The sequence below is a fragment of the Anarrhichthys ocellatus genome, unplaced genomic scaffold (assembly GCF_004355925.1).
Source record: "Anarrhichthys ocellatus isolate YVR2014 unplaced genomic scaffold, GSC_Weel_1.0 scaffold16, whole genome shotgun sequence".
In the NCBI taxonomy this organism is placed as follows: Eukaryota; Metazoa; Chordata; class Actinopteri; order Perciformes; family Anarhichadidae; genus Anarrhichthys; species Anarrhichthys ocellatus.
In genome coordinates, this window is record NW_022280046.1 from 3,546,337 (window position 1) to 3,563,912 (window position 17,576).

At 44.9% G+C, this 17,576-nt stretch overlaps 1 protein-coding gene across 1 annotated transcript; it reads left to right on the top strand.

The window, feature by feature from the left end:
• The first annotated feature begins 417 nt into the window (after nucleotides 1–417).
• Nucleotides 418–17,547, top strand: LOC116388229 (chondroitin sulfate proteoglycan 4-like). The gene is made up of 22 exons (XM_031855914.1): nucleotides 418–481; nucleotides 2,702–2,865; nucleotides 3,562–4,680; nucleotides 4,813–5,223; nucleotides 5,806–5,927; nucleotides 6,336–6,444; nucleotides 7,200–8,522; nucleotides 9,235–9,327; nucleotides 9,589–10,080; nucleotides 10,411–10,557; nucleotides 10,664–10,849; nucleotides 10,944–11,126; nucleotides 11,396–11,572; nucleotides 11,753–11,954; nucleotides 12,103–12,234; nucleotides 12,880–13,055; nucleotides 13,155–13,350; nucleotides 13,465–13,636; nucleotides 13,784–14,186; nucleotides 14,599–14,751; nucleotides 14,952–15,533; nucleotides 15,632–17,547. Exons 1-22 carry the CDS (start codon nucleotides 418–420, stop codon nucleotides 16,730–16,732), a joined length of 7,707 nt encoding a protein of 2,568 aa, XP_031711774.1. The 3' UTR covers nucleotides 16,733–17,547.
• The last annotated feature ends 29 nt before the right edge of the window (nucleotides 17,548–17,576 follow it).

Below are 17,576 nucleotides of genomic sequence, written 5' to 3' on the forward strand. Positions count from 1 at the left end.
AATAGTCTAGCTAGAGGGGTGATCCAGTCTCAGTCTCCCATGAACAGAAATACACAAACAATCTGCTGCACCTTCTATGAAGCCCCTTTCCAACATTATTTTCTTTTCATTCTTCCTCTTCCCTTCTGTCTCTGTATATGTTGTGACACCTCCCCCTTGTGTTCATGCTCGGTACTAAGCACTGCATCAGCTACGGGGAGGATCCAAGGGTGGAGCTCCACCTCGCTGTGCTTTGCCAGCAGGCACAGGTACATTTTTTTTTTTTAAAAGACTGTAAGCCAAAGCCAGCAAAGCAAGTAGAGGCTGTCTGGAAGTTGCCAGTGGTTGAAATGAGGCTGTGCAGTAAAGACAATGGACGGCACAATCAAGCAGCCAGATGTTGCTCTTAACTAAATGATTTTAGGGGCCTAACTAACAATGGGGAGTCTTGTTGCTGATCTGTTTCTGCTCCTGCTGATTTCCACAGGACACGTTTATGCAGGTAAGGCACTGCAGAAGGTAACATGCAAAAGTTACCTGAGAACAATTATTCCACATCATTTGGTGCATGATTTGTTGCATTGTTATAACTGATAATGCTGTGAAAATGTTTCCCTTTCTAGAAGCACGCCAAATGCATGAAACTACAGTTTTTAATGGTTGTTAGTGCACATTCAGTAAAGTCAACATTTAACATTCACACACAAGCTGTGGTTGTTGTCCTGAAGTTAATGCCATCAACCTTCAATGAATTGGTGCAGGAGATGATAGGAATATCGTTACAAATGCAGTTTTACAGCAATTGATTATAGGTTAAAATGTGTCTGTGAGAGTTGGCAGCTTAATGTCTAATAATGTCTAATATTGTCTGCAGATATATGGCAATATGCTGCTGAATTCAGGGTTGTAATTAGACATCCGATGTCACTAAATGAGTTTGGTTGTTAAAAATTTTCCACTGGTGGTATCTGCTCATGACAGCGCATTAAAGACCTGCACTCACATTCAAGGTGTGTCCGTCACTGTAGGAAGATTACTAATAATCCAATGTTCACTGGTATCATAGAGGCAGATTAGAGATAGATGGACAGGCATGGGTTGTACTGACAGCAGGCTTATAGGCTTTATGCAGAGCGGCATGCTGGGACGGCCCGCTGACTGAGTGCTTCTGACAGGGACCAGTCTACCAAATGTGTTTCTTTTTTATTTATTTTGCAGGCAGTGCATTTCCCTACCAGGAGGGATTTAAAGGCAATAAAATAATAAGCCATAATGTTAAATGGTTGTAATTTCCCTTCAGGCAACAGACTAGCATGTGTTGCCGTCTGGCTGTTATTTGTGTGTGTGATGTGGGAACGTAAATCATTGGCTGCCATGTAATTTCACTGCTGCACACAGTAGCTTTTGAGAATAACTTGTTCATAAAATGTTGCGGTTCGTTGTTTCTCCCCCTCTGGCCAAAAAACTCTTTTATCTGACTCTGATGTGTAAAACTCTCTCTGTGCTTTCATTTGAATCATTGAAATACTTCTTTAATTTCTATCTGGTGTTCAGTCTCATATAGAGTTTTAAGAGTGTCAGCCATCCCTAACCACACACACACACACACACACACACACACACACACACACACACACACACACACACTCTCTCTCGTTCTCTCTGTCTCTGTCTCTCTCTGTTTGACCTCTACTTGCTATGTGTTCAACAAATTGATCATTGTCATTTTAACAAAGTGCTCCAATAGCTGCAACAGCTGCTTTGTAGGTCAAATTGATTGAAATGAAGACTGTTTTATTGTTTTTTCATTCATAGATGTGTCCTGGGTTCACTGGCTTCACTATTAATACAAGTACAGTGTCATAATTACATATAGACACAATTATAAAACCCTAGAATGAAAAAGTGTTGTATCTAATTTATACAGGGGCTTTAGACTAGGGACAATGAATAGACGGTTGGCTGATTGGTATCTCAACCACTATTAGATAGATCGCATACAAATTTCTATAAAAACTCAGGGTTCCACGATTTTGGAGACCCCGTAACTTTTGACCTTGAGTACCACCATCAGGTTGACCTTTGTGTTGTTTTCACTCCAGGAATTATACCTGATAAACTTCAGCATGCCAGTATTGTAATTGTGAGCATGTTAGCATGCTGATGTTTGCATTGCACTCCACTGGCATGGCTGTAGACTTTTAGCTAAATGTTGGAAATTCAAACTGGCTGATATCTGGCATAAGGATGCAATATTAATGTAATATCAACAGTCGTTAATTCATTTAAATAGTGGTCCTTTTCACATTTTTATTTATATTTGGATCACGGGTTCTCAATTTGAGTTAGCTACGTGTGCTGTGTGATCGCGCTTTCAGAGCAGTTCTGTCTGAGAAATGTTTACTAAATGTCCAATCTGCGTCATTTGGGTCAACGGTGAACTCTCTTTTGGTGTCAGAACATGACCCGCTCCAGAGTGCATTAGTTGTCATTAATTGATTCGGATAGCAGGTTTAAAGTGCAGAGCAGACACCATATTGGAAAGCTGGTCAATACAGATTAATGGAATAGCCTCTGCTGGGAGAATGCCTTTGGTCACCAAATGTTAATTTTATTATTTGTTTTTTTTAATATACAGATATAAAAGAGATTGAATGAGCCGACTATTCTGGCAACAGCTAAAACCTCTACTTCTTACCTGTCTTCATGTTCATTGTTGTAGTGTCATTCTACGGGGATGGATACATCCACCTGCGGACAGTGGAGGCGTCCATTCAGACTTTGCTCCATGTGCGTTTCCGAACCTCCAGTCCGGCGGCCATGCTGTTTTTGGCAGCTGGACGCAGAGACTTCTTGCTGCTGGAGCTCCTCTCTGGGCGCCTGCAGGTAGGCATAAGGACATGTTAGGACAGTAGCGCACGTGTCTAAAGCGACTGACAGGAATCTATTCATGGGTGACAAACAAGCAAGACATGTTTATTGTCCATTTAAAGAGCAAAAATGGTATGGTTTGGTTGGGGAAAGACCATTTGGATTTTAGTCATATAAGTACAAATGAGTCCAAATAAAATTGGTTCGGTGGCTCTCACTTAAAAATGCCTCACACCTTCAAAACAAGAGGAAATATGTGTCCCTTGGGCCATTCTAGCTCATATATTTCCATTAACTATCCGAAGGAGAGACAGAGAGAAGTCTGAACACACACAGCTCGGTGTTGGATTGCTCGCAGAGAGAAAAAAAAATATCCCCCTGGCACTTTCAGAACAAGTTCCTTCATGACCAACGTTAAGAGAGAAAAACTCCCAAGTACACTGCAAGGGAGCAACTCATAAAAGAGTTTGGGTACTTTTGTGTGGAATAATGCAACACAGTTAACGAGTCCCTTGATTCTGTTTTGAATTGTGCAAATTGAAGATCTCATCATCATGTTATGCTTGCTTTTATGTTTTGCTCTCTCTTACTAATTCAAGTTTGTATTTTTTTTGGCAAAGAAAATAAATAGAAAGACATTTCATTGGTCTTGGTTATCACCTTTTATTCTTCCTTTGCTCACTCTTTGTCTACTCCCCCTTCATCCCTCAGGTCCGTCTGGACCTGGGCTCAGGTGAGCGTTCGCTACGCTCAGAAAAGGGCATCCATCTCAGCGACCTGGCGTGGCACTCCATGGAGCTGACCCACGACCACCATAATGTCAACATGACCGTGGACCGAAACTCTCATTCCAGCCTCCGTATGCCAGGACCAGACCTGGAGCTCAGTGTCGAGGACGGGCTTTTTGTTGGCGGGACAGCCGGACTGAACCACTCGTTCCTTCTCAACATCTCCGCTGGGTTTCGAGGCTGTGTAGATGAAGTTGTGTTCAATGAATATAACCTGTTGTCAAGCCTAAGGCCTTATTCTGGGTACAAGAGCGTCCACGAGGTATCTCTGGGCTGTAGTCCGCAGTTTTCGGCAACGGAAGAAGATTCCGTTAGCTTTTTCAGCTCTAAAGCTTTTATCTCTCTTCCACCGTGGGAAGTGCCACAGGAGGGGCTGTTTGAATGTGAATTGCACCCCTCATCAAGAGAAGAAGATGGCATGGTTCTCTATAGCTCTGGCAACCAGGGAGGATTTCTTGCCATAGAGCTCAGAGATGGTAACCTGGTGGCAACCGTAGGAAATGCAGAGGGCAGCAAGACTGAGCTGCGTTCTCTAATGTATGTTCACAGCAACCACACGTGGTACCCCATCCAGCTGCACCTGCTGCCCAACAGCATCCAGCTGAAGGTGGGGGAGGAGTTGGTTAAGGCCACCCTGAGTCTGGAGCTCCAGGTCATCCAGCTCAAAGGGCCTCTCTTCCTGGGAGGGCTGGACGAAGAAGCACGGGGAGATGCAAGGCGAGCTGGGTTGTTGTCTGCTGTGCCTGGGGGGCAACCGGCTGGGCGGGGAGGCTCCTTTAAAGGCTGCCTCCGAGGAATTAGGGTGAACACTCAAAGAACAGGCCTACCTCATGCTGCCGTCACCAAGGACATCACTGTAGGCTGTAAGACAAGGCAAGTTCCAGGTATGGTGACCATCTCGAGTCCAACAGATCGTCCCGAGTTTGATGTTACAAAGGCACAACCAGTTGCCAACAATAAGAAGAACGGCAACTTTTTGTTGCTGAGAAAGCTTGAAGTTTTGGAGGGAGGCCGCGCACCACTGGAGCCCAAACACATGAGGGTACGACTTTTAGTTTTCACTTTTAGTTATGCTGACATGTTTCTTATACATCATTGTCAGTAAGAATAACATGGAGTTATGTCGTTTTCACATAATAACCCCAAGTCAGTTCCTATTTGCTCTCCCTTTTAGGTGAATCTGGATTTTCGGAAATTGGGCATTCATCCGTCACAACTGATGTTCCGCATTGAGGGGCAGCCTGTCCACGGCCAGCTCCGGCTGGACCTCAGTCCTGACCCTGATGGGATGCTGGGGGAAGGCCAGGAGAGGACTGTCACACTAGGAGCAGGAGAGGTCGACCGTACTTTCAGTATGCTGGACTTGTGGCAGGGCCGTGTGATATACGTTCACGGTGGTTCAGAGGACCAGCATGACTTCTTCATGTTTTCGGTATTCTCCAGCAAGAAGAAGGCGCTTCCTGTATTTCTGAAGGGTAACCGCCTGCATCGGTTCGATATCAGCATCAGTCCTGTTAATGATGCACCTGTGCTCAGCCTGCCGGAGGGAAACCTTTTCACACTGTTGGAGAAGTCCAAACGACAGGTAGGTCCAGCAGAGTGTAAGTGGGTTAAGGGTAGGGTTATAGCAGATGTAGTACATAATAATTAATTAATATCAAAATATGTAACAATTATTAATATCTCAATTATGAATCATAAACTCTGACATATTCATAAAAAGTGATGGTGTTCAGCTTCCACGATACACCATCAGTTTAACTAACATCATTTTAACATAAGATTTAATTTAATTTATTGTGAAGCACCTTTATATTGGCTTTAATTCAAATTTCTTTTAGATCGTTCGGTCTAAGATATTTCTATCTAAGATCATTTTATTATAATTTATTTATAACAGAAAACCACTCCCATTCTACCAACTGTCCACAGTTAGATAAACTCAGTTTCTTTAAGTCGTTAAAGCACAGCCGGATGTGTCTCTGAGTCTATGAGATGCTCGTCAAACAACTTAGCGCCCTATGGGTTGTGAGAGCAGTTCTTGAAAGAAGTTTATTAGTTAAGATTTTGTCATTGTTGTATTTAATACATTTCAGTTTTATCATCATCTTTCCGTGGATGTTCGCTAAGTATAAAATGAAAATGAATACAGCCACTATGTCCCCAGCTGACAACGGATGTGCTGAGGGTGTGGGACTCTGACAGCAGTCCTGCAGAGCTGGTGTTCAGCTCCCTGGGTAACCTCAAAACTGAGGTTGGACACCTCGAGCACCAGGAATACTCCGGCAGGTTTGTACTGTGGCTTTACAAATAATCACACAACCCACCATGGAGGTGTATTGGATAAGTGGCTGATGTTGATAAAATGGAACAAAATATTCAATGCAAAAATAAATAAACCGTGAAATGCCTGCTGGTGGAACAAAAGCTAATTGTAGAGTGTGGCTCTCTGTAACTGCTAGTTGAATCTGCTGCTACATATCCAGAAACTAACTGACCCTGCACATCTGTGGTTGCTAGATTTTGATATGGGCTTGTCACATTCCACATTCAGTCTATCCACTTGTATACCTTGTTGCATGTGGCCACGTAGCCAAAAGTCATGCAAGCAGCTACTAGATGTGTTAATGTTTTAAATCAGGATTCAGAGTTAGGAATCAGGACATGGAAGTTAACAGGATTGCGTCTATCTTCCAGGGCCATTAACTTGTTCTCACTGAACGATCTGGAGGAGGGTAAGATCTGCTTTATCCACACTGGGGTCCCTACCGCCCGGCTGGCACTCAGGGTCAGCGACGGGCTGAAGGTAAATAATGTATTATCTTGCCGAAAAGGCAATAGCCCCATACATAGAGTTGGGGCCGCAGCGAAAATGCCCCTAGAGCCAGTGTTTTGTCTGTTCTGGACAGCTGTAGAAACAAGTAAGATTACATTACAGTCATTTAGCAGACTCTTTTATCCAAAAAATTCAGATTATATCACATTTCTACATTTTGGGGTTAAGTGTCTTGCTCAAGGACACATCGACATGCGACTAGTGGAGCTGGGGATCGAACTGCCGATCCTCTGATTGAAGGTCGGCCCTGCTATCCACTTAGCCACAGTCGCTGCCTGTTCTTGCATTATTGGATGGATTGCCAGGAAATTTGGAACATTCACACACTCCTCAGAATTAATTGTAATCAACAAAACTAATAACATTTCCATAAGATTTTGCTATGCTTTGTGTTTATTGCTACTTAGCTAATATTAGCAAGCTAACTAACGTGGTGGACATCAATATATTGGCATTATCATTATAAGCATGTAGCATGCTAACGTTAGCGTGTAGCTGAAAGCACAGCTGTTGTTAACTTAATTGTTTTATTGCACACACACACATTTTATGTTTCCATGGTACAACAGTCGATTACTGATTAACCTTCTGCTCCTGTTCATCCAATCTGTTCATTCTGCTCATCTCCTGTTGCTTCCTCTCCTCCCTTGTTTCCTCCTCCTTCATCTCCTCCTCTTTGGTATCATAACATCTGGTGTTTCCCTGTTCCCTAATCCTTTGCACAGTCGAGCAACACAGTGGTTTTGAGGATCATGGCGGTGCCACTCGAACACAAACTGATGAATAATACCGGACTGGAGGTGAACCAAGGCGGGGCTTCCATCATCACAACCACTCAGCTTGCTGTAAAAGTTAATGTGAATGATCCAACAGTGGAAATCCGCTATGACGTTGCAGAGTTGCCACAATATGGTGAGCTCCAGCGGTTGCACTCAAATGGCGACTGGAAACCGACAACTTCCTTCTCTCAGAAGCTTCTAGAAAAAGAACAGATCCGATACCTCAGCACTTACTATGGCGTTCAGACTCCGAGCAACATCACTGATTACTTCAAATGTAAAATCAGCATCGGCTCCCGGGCTACTGAGGAGGTTGTTTTCCCCATCGTGGTGCGCTGGATCCACTTCAAGATCACACGAAGCAAGATGGAGGTCGACGGTGTTCAGTCTACAGCTGTCACTCCCGAGGACCTTCATGTAATCTCTAAGGGTGTTAAAGTCAATGAGAGCGACCTCTACTTCAGGCTTCTAACATTACCAAAGAAAGGGCGGCTATTCCTCGACAACAAAGCTCTACGGAGGAAGTCAACCTTCAGCCAAAAGAACATCACAGATGGCTTGATGAAGTACGATCTGCTCAACATGCTTCAGGATGACACGAGAGACACGTTCAGCTTTCAGGTGTTCTCAACACACGCCAACTCAACAGCTTACGACTTCAGAATCAACATCAATGCCGAGTTGACCGCCGTCACCATTGTAAACAGAGGCCTTTCAACCCTGGAGGGAGGAAGTAGAGTCATCAACAAAGACATCCTCTTCACTCACACAGCAAGTAACCGGGATGTCCACTACAGCGTTACGGTGAGCCCCGGGCACGGGCAGTTAAGGAGGATCAACCTTTCCAACTCGACTTCCATTAACGATAACATTGTGACGTTTACAAATCAGGATATCATTGGGGAGAGGATCGTGTACGTTCACGATGACAGCGAGACCAAGCAGGATTCCTTCACTTTCCAAATTATGGTTTACAAACCGAACAAACGCAGGAAGGAGGATAGGAACACAGCTGAACACACCTTCAATATCTCTGTGCAGCTTGTCAACGATGAGAGACCTGTCAGGGCTGTCGATAAAGTTTTCCATGTAGCCCGCGATGGGCAGAGGTTGGTGACGCTGAATGACCTTCGTTACCGGGATGACGACTCTGACTTTGAGGACAATTGGTTGGTGTACACGCGGAGGGGGATTCCCATGGGAGACTTGGTGCTAGCCAGTGATACCAGCCACAAGCTGTACGAGTTCACACAACGGGACCTGGAGCAGGTTAGCACAATTATCTGTGAAGGTTCTTGTTCATCCAGAAGGTAGAACATTTAGAATTAACAATTCAAGGGTTAGTCTTCAGATGTTTCTGTGTCATGATGTCAACAACCTTCATGTGGTCTTCAATGTCCGACTGATCTCAAAATAGGTTGAAAGTCTTGCAATTTCTCAATAGATATAGAGGAGAAATGAGCAGATAGGGGAAGGGGTGGAGAATTCCATCTGAAATAGGCGACCAATGGAAGGTTTATACGCAAATTCTACATCCTGTGAGTCAGGCGACAGGAAATTTCGTGCACTCATGCAAATGAGGGATAGGGGCGCATACTTTAGGACAGTCTGTGCTCTAAGGTATTCATGTGTTGCACTTGGTTGTACACAAAATAAAATAGATTCGTCTCTCTTCACATTTGGACAATTGCTGCATGAATGCTTTCGGATTATCATTTTTGGAAGTTTGCGAAAATGTAATGACGCAGCTCCCCATTTCCAGTGTTAGAAAGGTGTAGAGGGAGGGGGTTTCAGATGCTGTTTGAGGATCCAAAAATCACTTTAAAAAACAGAAAATCCAGCTGCCTTTGACCGCTAGATACTAAGTACTTAACTTGTACTAAACTTGTAATACTGGTGTTTCTTCAGGTTTTTTTTTATAAAGCCTGCTGATGCGTTTTCCTTTTCCCTCGTCACCTCCTTTTCTTTTCTCTCCTCGCAGAAAAAAGTGCTGTTTGTCCACAGAGGAGTGAGTTTTGGGCGTTTTGTGCTTTTCGTATCAGATGGGAAACATTATGTTTCAACAATGCTGGAGGTGATTATAATGTCTTCACACATGATGTATTCATGGTTTTATTTATTCATATTTTACAGTGATGTTGGTCAATTTCACTGTTGATTTGTTATTTATTAGAAGTTTAAATGTTGTGCTATAGCGTTAATTAAAGCGTTTACAAATTGTTTGCTTGTAATTACAAATCCTGATGCCTTTATTAGTGTGAAGATAATAAGCCTAATGAGGTTAGCTGCTGCTGATCATTTATTTCTCTTTCTGTTGTGTAACTGGCTGATGCAGGTGATGGCGCAGGATCCCTACCTTCAGGTCGAGAACAACACGGGCCTCATGGTCCAGCGAGGTGGGATCATAACCTTGACCTCTGCCAACCTCAGCATCTTCAGCAACCTTGACATCCGAGACCCACAGGAAGTGACATTTGTGGTCTTCCTTCCACCTAAACACGGCGTGCTCTTCTTTAAAGATGGAGATCGTGTAACAGCAACAGATGCAATTTCAATATTCACCCAGCGAGATTTGGTGGCGGGGCGCCTGGCGTATCACCATGACGGCAGCCATGAGTTGTCGGATGGGTTCAATGTGACGGCAAGAGCCAGGGAGAAGAGCACAGAGAGGCGGCTGGATAGAGGGAGGAGGGAGATACATCTGGACATTGGAGTGACGGTAACAATCTGCCTGGAGAGCCACCAGAGGCCGCCATCGGTCATAAATAACCATCTAGTGGTGGTGGCGGAGGGACAGTACGTCTCCATAAGCAAGGACCACTTAGAGGTAAGCTAGTAACCATAATTATGACTCATTCATTACTTGGTTACCAGCCTGTATTTGTTTCATATATTGCAAGATACATTACTTGCATCTAGGATATATCAAGGTCTATTGTCTGTACCTGAGAAAATATCGACAGATGCTTTCCGAGTCATTTATTTTCCAAGTTCACCCTTCAAAGCAATCACGGTCAGATTCCTGAGTCAAATGTTTTCATCTGGACTTTAATACAATCCAGTGACATCATCTAGACAACAGATGAAAAATGGTCTGTTGATATCAGAAGTTCATTGTAATATTTATAAGTAAATATGTTCTGTTCTGTTTGAACAGGTGGTTCATGAGGACAGCAAGCCCTCAGAGATAGTTTTTACCGTCCAAAGTCCTCCCGCCCTGGGCTTTCTACAACGGTTGCCCCCCAACGACAAGCACCAGATCAACAACGGAGAACAGCTGCACCTCCATCAAATACAGCCACCTGTAGGTTTAAAGCTGACAGACAGTTGCACACTGCACCTTTAAAGTTTCAGAGATTTTGCACAGAAACAGCACTTGATAAGTTTGTCTGTTTCGTGCCTCCATGCAGGGCATCAAAGAGCAGCCAACACATTCCTTCACCCAGGAAGATCTCAACCAGGGATTGATCGTCTACAACCAGCAGGCTGCAGGACACACCAACGACTCTATCCTGTTGGAGGCAACCAACGGGGTCACAAGGGTCGGACATATCAGGCTAGAGATTGACATCATCCCTATCCTGCTCCCTCTTCAGGTACAGAATGTGTGTCTAGATGCTCTTAACAAACATTTTACACGAAGGAGGAACTTCTTCGACCAGTCAGTCAGTAGTATCATCTGTTCTGCAGGTGTCTGACTTGACCCTTGATGAGGGGTCGTCCCTGCCACTGACCACTGACATCATCGTGGTGGCCAATCATCACTTCTCAGGGATGAACTTCCTGTACCAGATCATCGTTCCACCGCGACACGGACACTTGGAGCACAGCCGGATCCCGGGGATGCCCATCACTGCTTTCACTCACACTGAGGTTTGACTGAGCACACACACACACATTTTTGGAAAGTTTGGTTTGGTTTGTAAATTGGGGGTAATAAGGACGATTTTTGCTTAAAAGACTGTTTAGGTGTGATCCAATGAAGGTGTGTTCATTTCGCATAGCAGCACTTTCTCTCGCGTCTAAAGATACAAATATTTTCAAAACACTCTGCTTTTGTCAAATGCTCTGTTTTGTTGCTCTGTTCCTGCATTTCTAACATCAGCCGCATTGGGAGTTACAACAATGGCTTCTCTTTCCAGGTGGAACATGAGTACATCTCCTATATCCATGATGGCAGCGACACACTGAGAGACAACTTCACCCTTGTGGCCAATCAGACGGAAATCAGGAAGCACAGCCTGCCCTGCACTGCTCACATCAAGGTCACACCTGTGGATGATGAGACGCCGGTTGTTACAACCAACAAGGGTCTGAAGGTGGGGAGTGACGATTTACACCCATACGACAAGTGATTGTTAAAATGAGTCTGACTGCATCACCTTTATTTATAGGATTACTTCTATGTTTTTGATCAAAATAAGGAAATGTACATAATTAGAGAATTTGATAGCTAAACTTTCCGTCCTTTCCTTCCATCTTTCCTCTCTTTTCCTCAGGTGTGGGTGGGTTCAGTGACAGAAATCACCACAGATGATCTCAGTGCTGAGGACTCGGACACTCCTGAGCCTAAAGGACTGGAGTTCATCGTCACACCACCAAGCAACGGCCACCTGGCCCTTAAGAGGGCCCTCTCCAGACAAATCCTGAACTTCACCCAACATCACATACAAACTGGACAATTGATGTTCGTGCACAGTGGTGAGTACGAACCGCACGATATGGGACCATATTTATAGGTTTTCAGAAAAAGAAACAAAAATATTTAAAGATGAGAGAACAGATGAGAATTGAATATACAAACTAATAACCCCTCTTTTTTCCTGATTTTGACTTTTTTCTTGTGTAGGTGCTTTATCGGGTGGCTTTCACTTCCAGGTGAACGACGGCGTGAACTTCGCCCCTCGACAGATCTTCAGCACAACTGCCCACTCTCTGGTCCTCACCCTGCAGAGAAATCATCCCATGGAGGTCTACCCAGGTATGGTTTTACAAAACTAAAAACCTGGTTCGCCATTCTGGATTCGTACCCAGTCAGCTAAAGAATAGTGACTGGCGGTAGAAGCAAAGCGTATGTCGGCCTTTTCCTGCTTAAGTACAGTAAATGTGATTTTGATGTATAAACTTTCTAAAATAAAGTGTAAACTTGAACTCAGCCTGTCAATCTATCACTTCTAGATCTAGGTATTTGGACCGTTTTTTTTAAATTAAAATGTTTAATAGTTTGTGGCCTCATTTCAGTGTAGTTATATAACAATGGCACTGTGTGGCATCACTAGTCTAAACATTATGTTGCTGCCTACACAAAGAGATCACAATACCTCTGCGCACAGTCGGTGCCAGGCTGATAGTGGTTCTAACCTGTAAACATACTCACTTATCAGTAGTCTCTGGTCAAGGTTACAGAAGTGAAGCTGTTATTCTGATAGTATGGGACATTTAATACTGTAGTTGATTTAATTTTTACAATATCCAACAAAACTTGCTCCTGCCCTTTTTGTGGCTTTTTGAATTTAAAGCATGGCGATGTCTACTGATAATAGATTTAACCAGGATCCTTCATGGCCTCTTCTCTGTTGTTGTGAGCTTCTCATCACTCTCGCTGTATCTTTTCCAACCTTTAAAGGCTCTGTGACACCGATCTCTGAGCAGGAGCTTCAGGCCGTAACCAACGATGTCAGCGACATCAGACGAAACCCCTCGGTGGTGTTTGCAGTAACTGATCCTCCTAAACTTGGCAGCCTGGTCCGACGTATGCCCGACAACTCTACAAGAAACATTTCCACGTTCACACAAAGCATGGTAGGGGACGCATGTGTCTTCGCAACAAAAGGGAAAGTTTTTGTTTACTTCTCAAATAAAAGGATGCTCTTTGTGATTTGTCATGTCTTCATCTCTCAGGTGAAAGATGGGGTCATTTTGTATGACCAGAACAGGCCACAGTCAGTGGGATGGTCGGCTGCAGACGCTTTCTCTTTCACCGTGTCCTCTCCTCCTGCTTTCCTTCCTCCACACACCTTCACCATCTTAATCTCCTATCAGGCCCACGGACATCACGACAGCCCTCGACACAAGACCAGACTGCTGAGCAACGCAGGTACAGTGCAAATGAGTGTGTGCAAAAATCTCTATTTCTTATTTGATATATATTCGTACCATGAAGAATATAAGTTCAAGTGGACCAAGTGAGGTGTTCGTATGTGTCATTCAGGTGCTGTGGTGGCCGAGGGAGGCAGGGTGAGGATTGACAGGTCTAAACTCGATGCCTCCAATCTCCTTGGGAAAGTCCCTGAGCCGCACCGGAAAGACCACCACATCCTGTACCGCCTGATTTCCCTGCCACGCCACGGGGCTCTGTCTATACAAGGACATAACTTCACCAGGTGCTTTCTTCTGTTCTTCGTGCCTCAATAGATTTTTTTTTCTTTGTATTTTAATGTGTTGACAATTCACTGCTGACTTCAACAAAACCATTTACCAAATACTACTCGGCAACCTTGCAATTGAAATGTTTTTTTTTCTTTTCCCAGGAACAAACCTGATTTCTCTCAAGTCACCCTAAACAAGTTCGGCATCACATATGTCCATGATGACTCAGAGACGACGAGCGACAGCTTTACTTTCCGGGCCTGGGTGGCTCCTTTGGATCTCTTCTCCTATTCCTCCTCATCCTCTACCTCATCTGCTTCTTCCTCCTCCTCGTCCTCTTCCTCCCCTGCTTCCTTTTCACCTCTCTATTCAGCCTCATCGTCCTCCCTTTCGTCATCAGACGTGGTTTCTCATCGCCGTGACAAGGACAGGCTGGCGGTGACGGAGACGTTCAACATCACGGTGACACCGGTCAACGACCAGCCGCCGCTCATCAGGAGCAGCGCCCCGAGTATGAAGGTCGTTGTCGGAGAGAGAGTCGTACTTGGACCGGACAATCTGCATGTGAGCCAAGTGTTGAGAGAGCAGGTTTGGCTGTGGTTAGGGCTGCATATTTATGGTTCAAAATGCTTTATTATTTTCACAATTATTTATCGATCATTGGGAACAAAATTTAAAAAAAGCAAAGTGCCAATATCCCCACCAATGCATCTTAATTGTAGAAGCCTATACGTCTTAATAGCAATTATAATATTAAACATCCACAGTGTTCCTCTAAAGTCATTAAGTCACATAACAACAGGGATGCTGATATTAAGTACATTTCTTCCCCAGGAAATTATCATTTTCAGGACAAAGGATGGGTTTTCTATGCACGCCTTTTAAGATTAGATTAGACAAGCAGCAACAGTACTTCAACATGAGTGTTTACTTTTAGAGTCTTGTGAAATACAATCCTGTCAATCTACATGTCCAGGTTGAGGACCATGACACCCCTCCAGAGGAGCTGCACTACCTTGTGATCAGTAAGCCCAACAACGGCTACCTGACGCTGGGGGAGAGACTGGAGCCGGTGACCTCCTTCACCCAGTACGACGTCAACCACGGCCGGCTGCACTTTATACAGCAGGTGAAGAGTCAGTCTGCTGAAGGAGACTTTCATTCTTTTTTTTTTGAATATGTGTGTAATTTGTATGCGATTAGAATTGTACAATAGCATCTGATGGCAGCAAATCATCCTAAATCAGGGGTTTTAAATTCGGTTAACCCTGACCCTAAATCATAGGTTAGTTTTCTTTTAATCCTTCCTTCCTGTGTTCCCTCTGTCAGGGAGAGCCCTCAACAGGTGTTTTCTACTTCAACGTAACCGACGGTCATCATCGCCCACTCTACAAACTGTTTAGTTTGGAGGTAATAAAGCCCTCTGTCTCCATGGTGAACAACACTGGCCTGTCATTGGTTCAAGGCAGGACCGCCGTGGTCCTGACAACCGACCAGTTTGCAGCTCAAACCAACAGTCGCAGGCCGGTCAACATCACCTACACGGTCACCACGCACCCTCGCCACGGACGCATCGCAATTAACGACCAGGAAGTCGCAACCTTCCCGCACGAGGACGTGCAGTCAGGACGCGTTGTCTATCACATGACGGATCTCAGCGAATCAGAGGACAGCTTCCAAGTCTCGGTGTCAGCCTCGTCACCCGGTGTTGACTATGGAAATTTAACAGCACAGACGGTGGAGGTGACAGTGAGGCCTCTGATCTACCTGAGGGAGCCAGTGAGAGTGCCCAGTGGGATCGCTGTGAAGCTGGGGAAATCCATGATCGACGCATCCGAGCTGGCCAGAATCAGCCGAGCCGACCCAGTCTTTCAGGTTCTGTCGCCACCAAAGCATGGAAAACTAGTCAAGGTAAAGCTGTGCAAAAAACTCAGTTACACTTTCAGTCTAATCATCTAATTTCAGTTCATTCTCTCGTCCACTCTGTGTCTGTGTGTGCATGTTTGCAGATGACCTATGACCCTAACCGAGCATCAGAGGTGCTGAAGTCGTTTACGTTCAGAGATGTGGTGCAGGGCCGGGTCGCCATTGAGGAGACTCTCAGCGACAGCGACAGCCGGCAGCATGACAACAAATCAGCACTCAATACGGCTCTAGGCCACGCCCCCGCCACGCCTCTCAATGATTCTTTCATCTTCCTGCTGAAGGCTGGAAACGTCCAACCAGCGAAGGGGGAGCTTCACTTCACCATCTTTCCCCACCACCAGATGCATCACGGTCCAAGCGGTTCGAATACAGACGGTGCAAGTCGCGAACAAACGACAACCCGACTTCCGACACACAATAAGACTACGACCGGAAGAGGAGGCGGGCGAGGGGGTTCCACAACGCTCAGCGGGGACGGGGTGGGTTTGCCCCCCCACATTTTGTCACATAAGAACCACAATAGGACACAGCACAAGTCGAGGCCTCACAGCCGCTGGGGGAACCACACACGCAGCGGAAGTCATAGAGGAAGATCAGGGAGTCGTGCAGAGGGAGCGGGAGGGGGTCATAGTCATGGCCCACAGCCCCACACTCCTTCTGTCTCAGACAAACATGTTCCAGCACTCCCTCCTGACAAACACCCGGTCCACGTTGAGATCCTCCCTCGCCCCGCCTCCGACCCTCTCCTCATTATCCTGCCGCTGCTGGCCTGTTTGTTCCTGATTATAATCCTCGTAGTTTTGATTCTGGTGTTCCGCCGCCGCAAGGAGAAACAGGCCCGGCTGCGGCTCCTCCAGCAGCTCGCTGCAGTGACGTTACCCACTGAGGACAGCCCTTACCTGGGCCAGGCGGAGCGGAGCGTGGCTATGCCCTCTGTGGTGGTCACCCCGCTGGGCCCTGCAAGCTGCCCTACCTCACCCAGGGTACCTTTGAGTCCCAGAAGGAGGAGTCTGGCCCCTGGGATGACCTTCTGGGGGCCATTTGAAGCTGATGGAGCAGGTGATGATGGGAATATTAAAGGTGGTAACAGTATTGAAAAAGATATGGTAACTGCAGGATTCCAAACCTCTCTGAGATCTAGGTCCCCTACTCCGACTCTTAAAGACAACCAGTACTGGGTTTGATGGAAGAAGTCCAAAAAAACTGTGCCTTAGAGGTGTATTTTGGTGTATAAATAGCACATGTGTACTATCCAGGGGACAGCTGTAGTCATCTAAGGCACATCAACTTTTTTAAAAAGGAGGACAAAAATATGTTAATTTGTTGAAGAGATTTTTCCTTTCTTTGTAGGAAATGTTCAACTGAACTCATCTTTGTTGTAGTAACAATGTACTGAAATGTATGTTATTTAAACCGTAAAACATCACCTAGGAGCTGTAATTGTACTGCAGTGTTGTGACACTATTATGGCCACCATTGGTTCTTTTATGCAAACATACACTTGTGTCGCGATCAGTCCTCAAAACACTGACTGTAACTTTCATAGCTGTGACGAAGAAAGCATACGTTTTTGAAGTGTGGCTGAACAAGGGAGTGAAACATAGACTGAGCTTTATTGCATTTACTGTGACAGATTTAATGTAGTGGAATTTTAGCTCAAAATAATTAGTAGCATAACTGGTAATTGACACCACTCACCTACAACATTGTAACCGTACAGAGTCGATGTGTTCAAAACCTTGTATGTCAGCTGGTAGATGATACTGCCTGTTTGTGCTCGTGACTAAAAGTACTGTAAGCTTCCAAGTCCATGCATGCAAACTATATTTTTATAACATTCACCTCTCTTTACAGCGGTGAGATGTCATGTAACCTTTTCTGATCAACCGTACAGTATTAATACACAGTGAGATGTAGAGACACTGGTAGCTTCCTCAGTTCTTCACCCGCGACCCCTTTTAATGCCAGCCTGTTTGCCATGCGCTGTGAAAGATTTATTTTTAATAAAAATTATTTCTTAAAGACTTC

Excerpts from the sequence above, each read along its gene's own strand:
- LOC116388229 (XM_031855914.1), top strand. The coding sequence starts at position 418 with ATGGGGAGTCTTGTTGCTGATCTGTTTCTGCTCCTGCTGATTTCCACA. Across the intron at positions 9,328-9,588 it reads ATGTTTCAACAATGCTGGAG|GTGATGGCGCAGGATCCCTA; the intron begins GTGATTATAATG and ends TGGCTGATGCAG. Across the intron at positions 10,850-10,943 it reads CTATCCTGCTCCCTCTTCAG|GTGTCTGACTTGACCCTTGA; the intron begins GTACAGAATGTG and ends TCTGTTCTGCAG.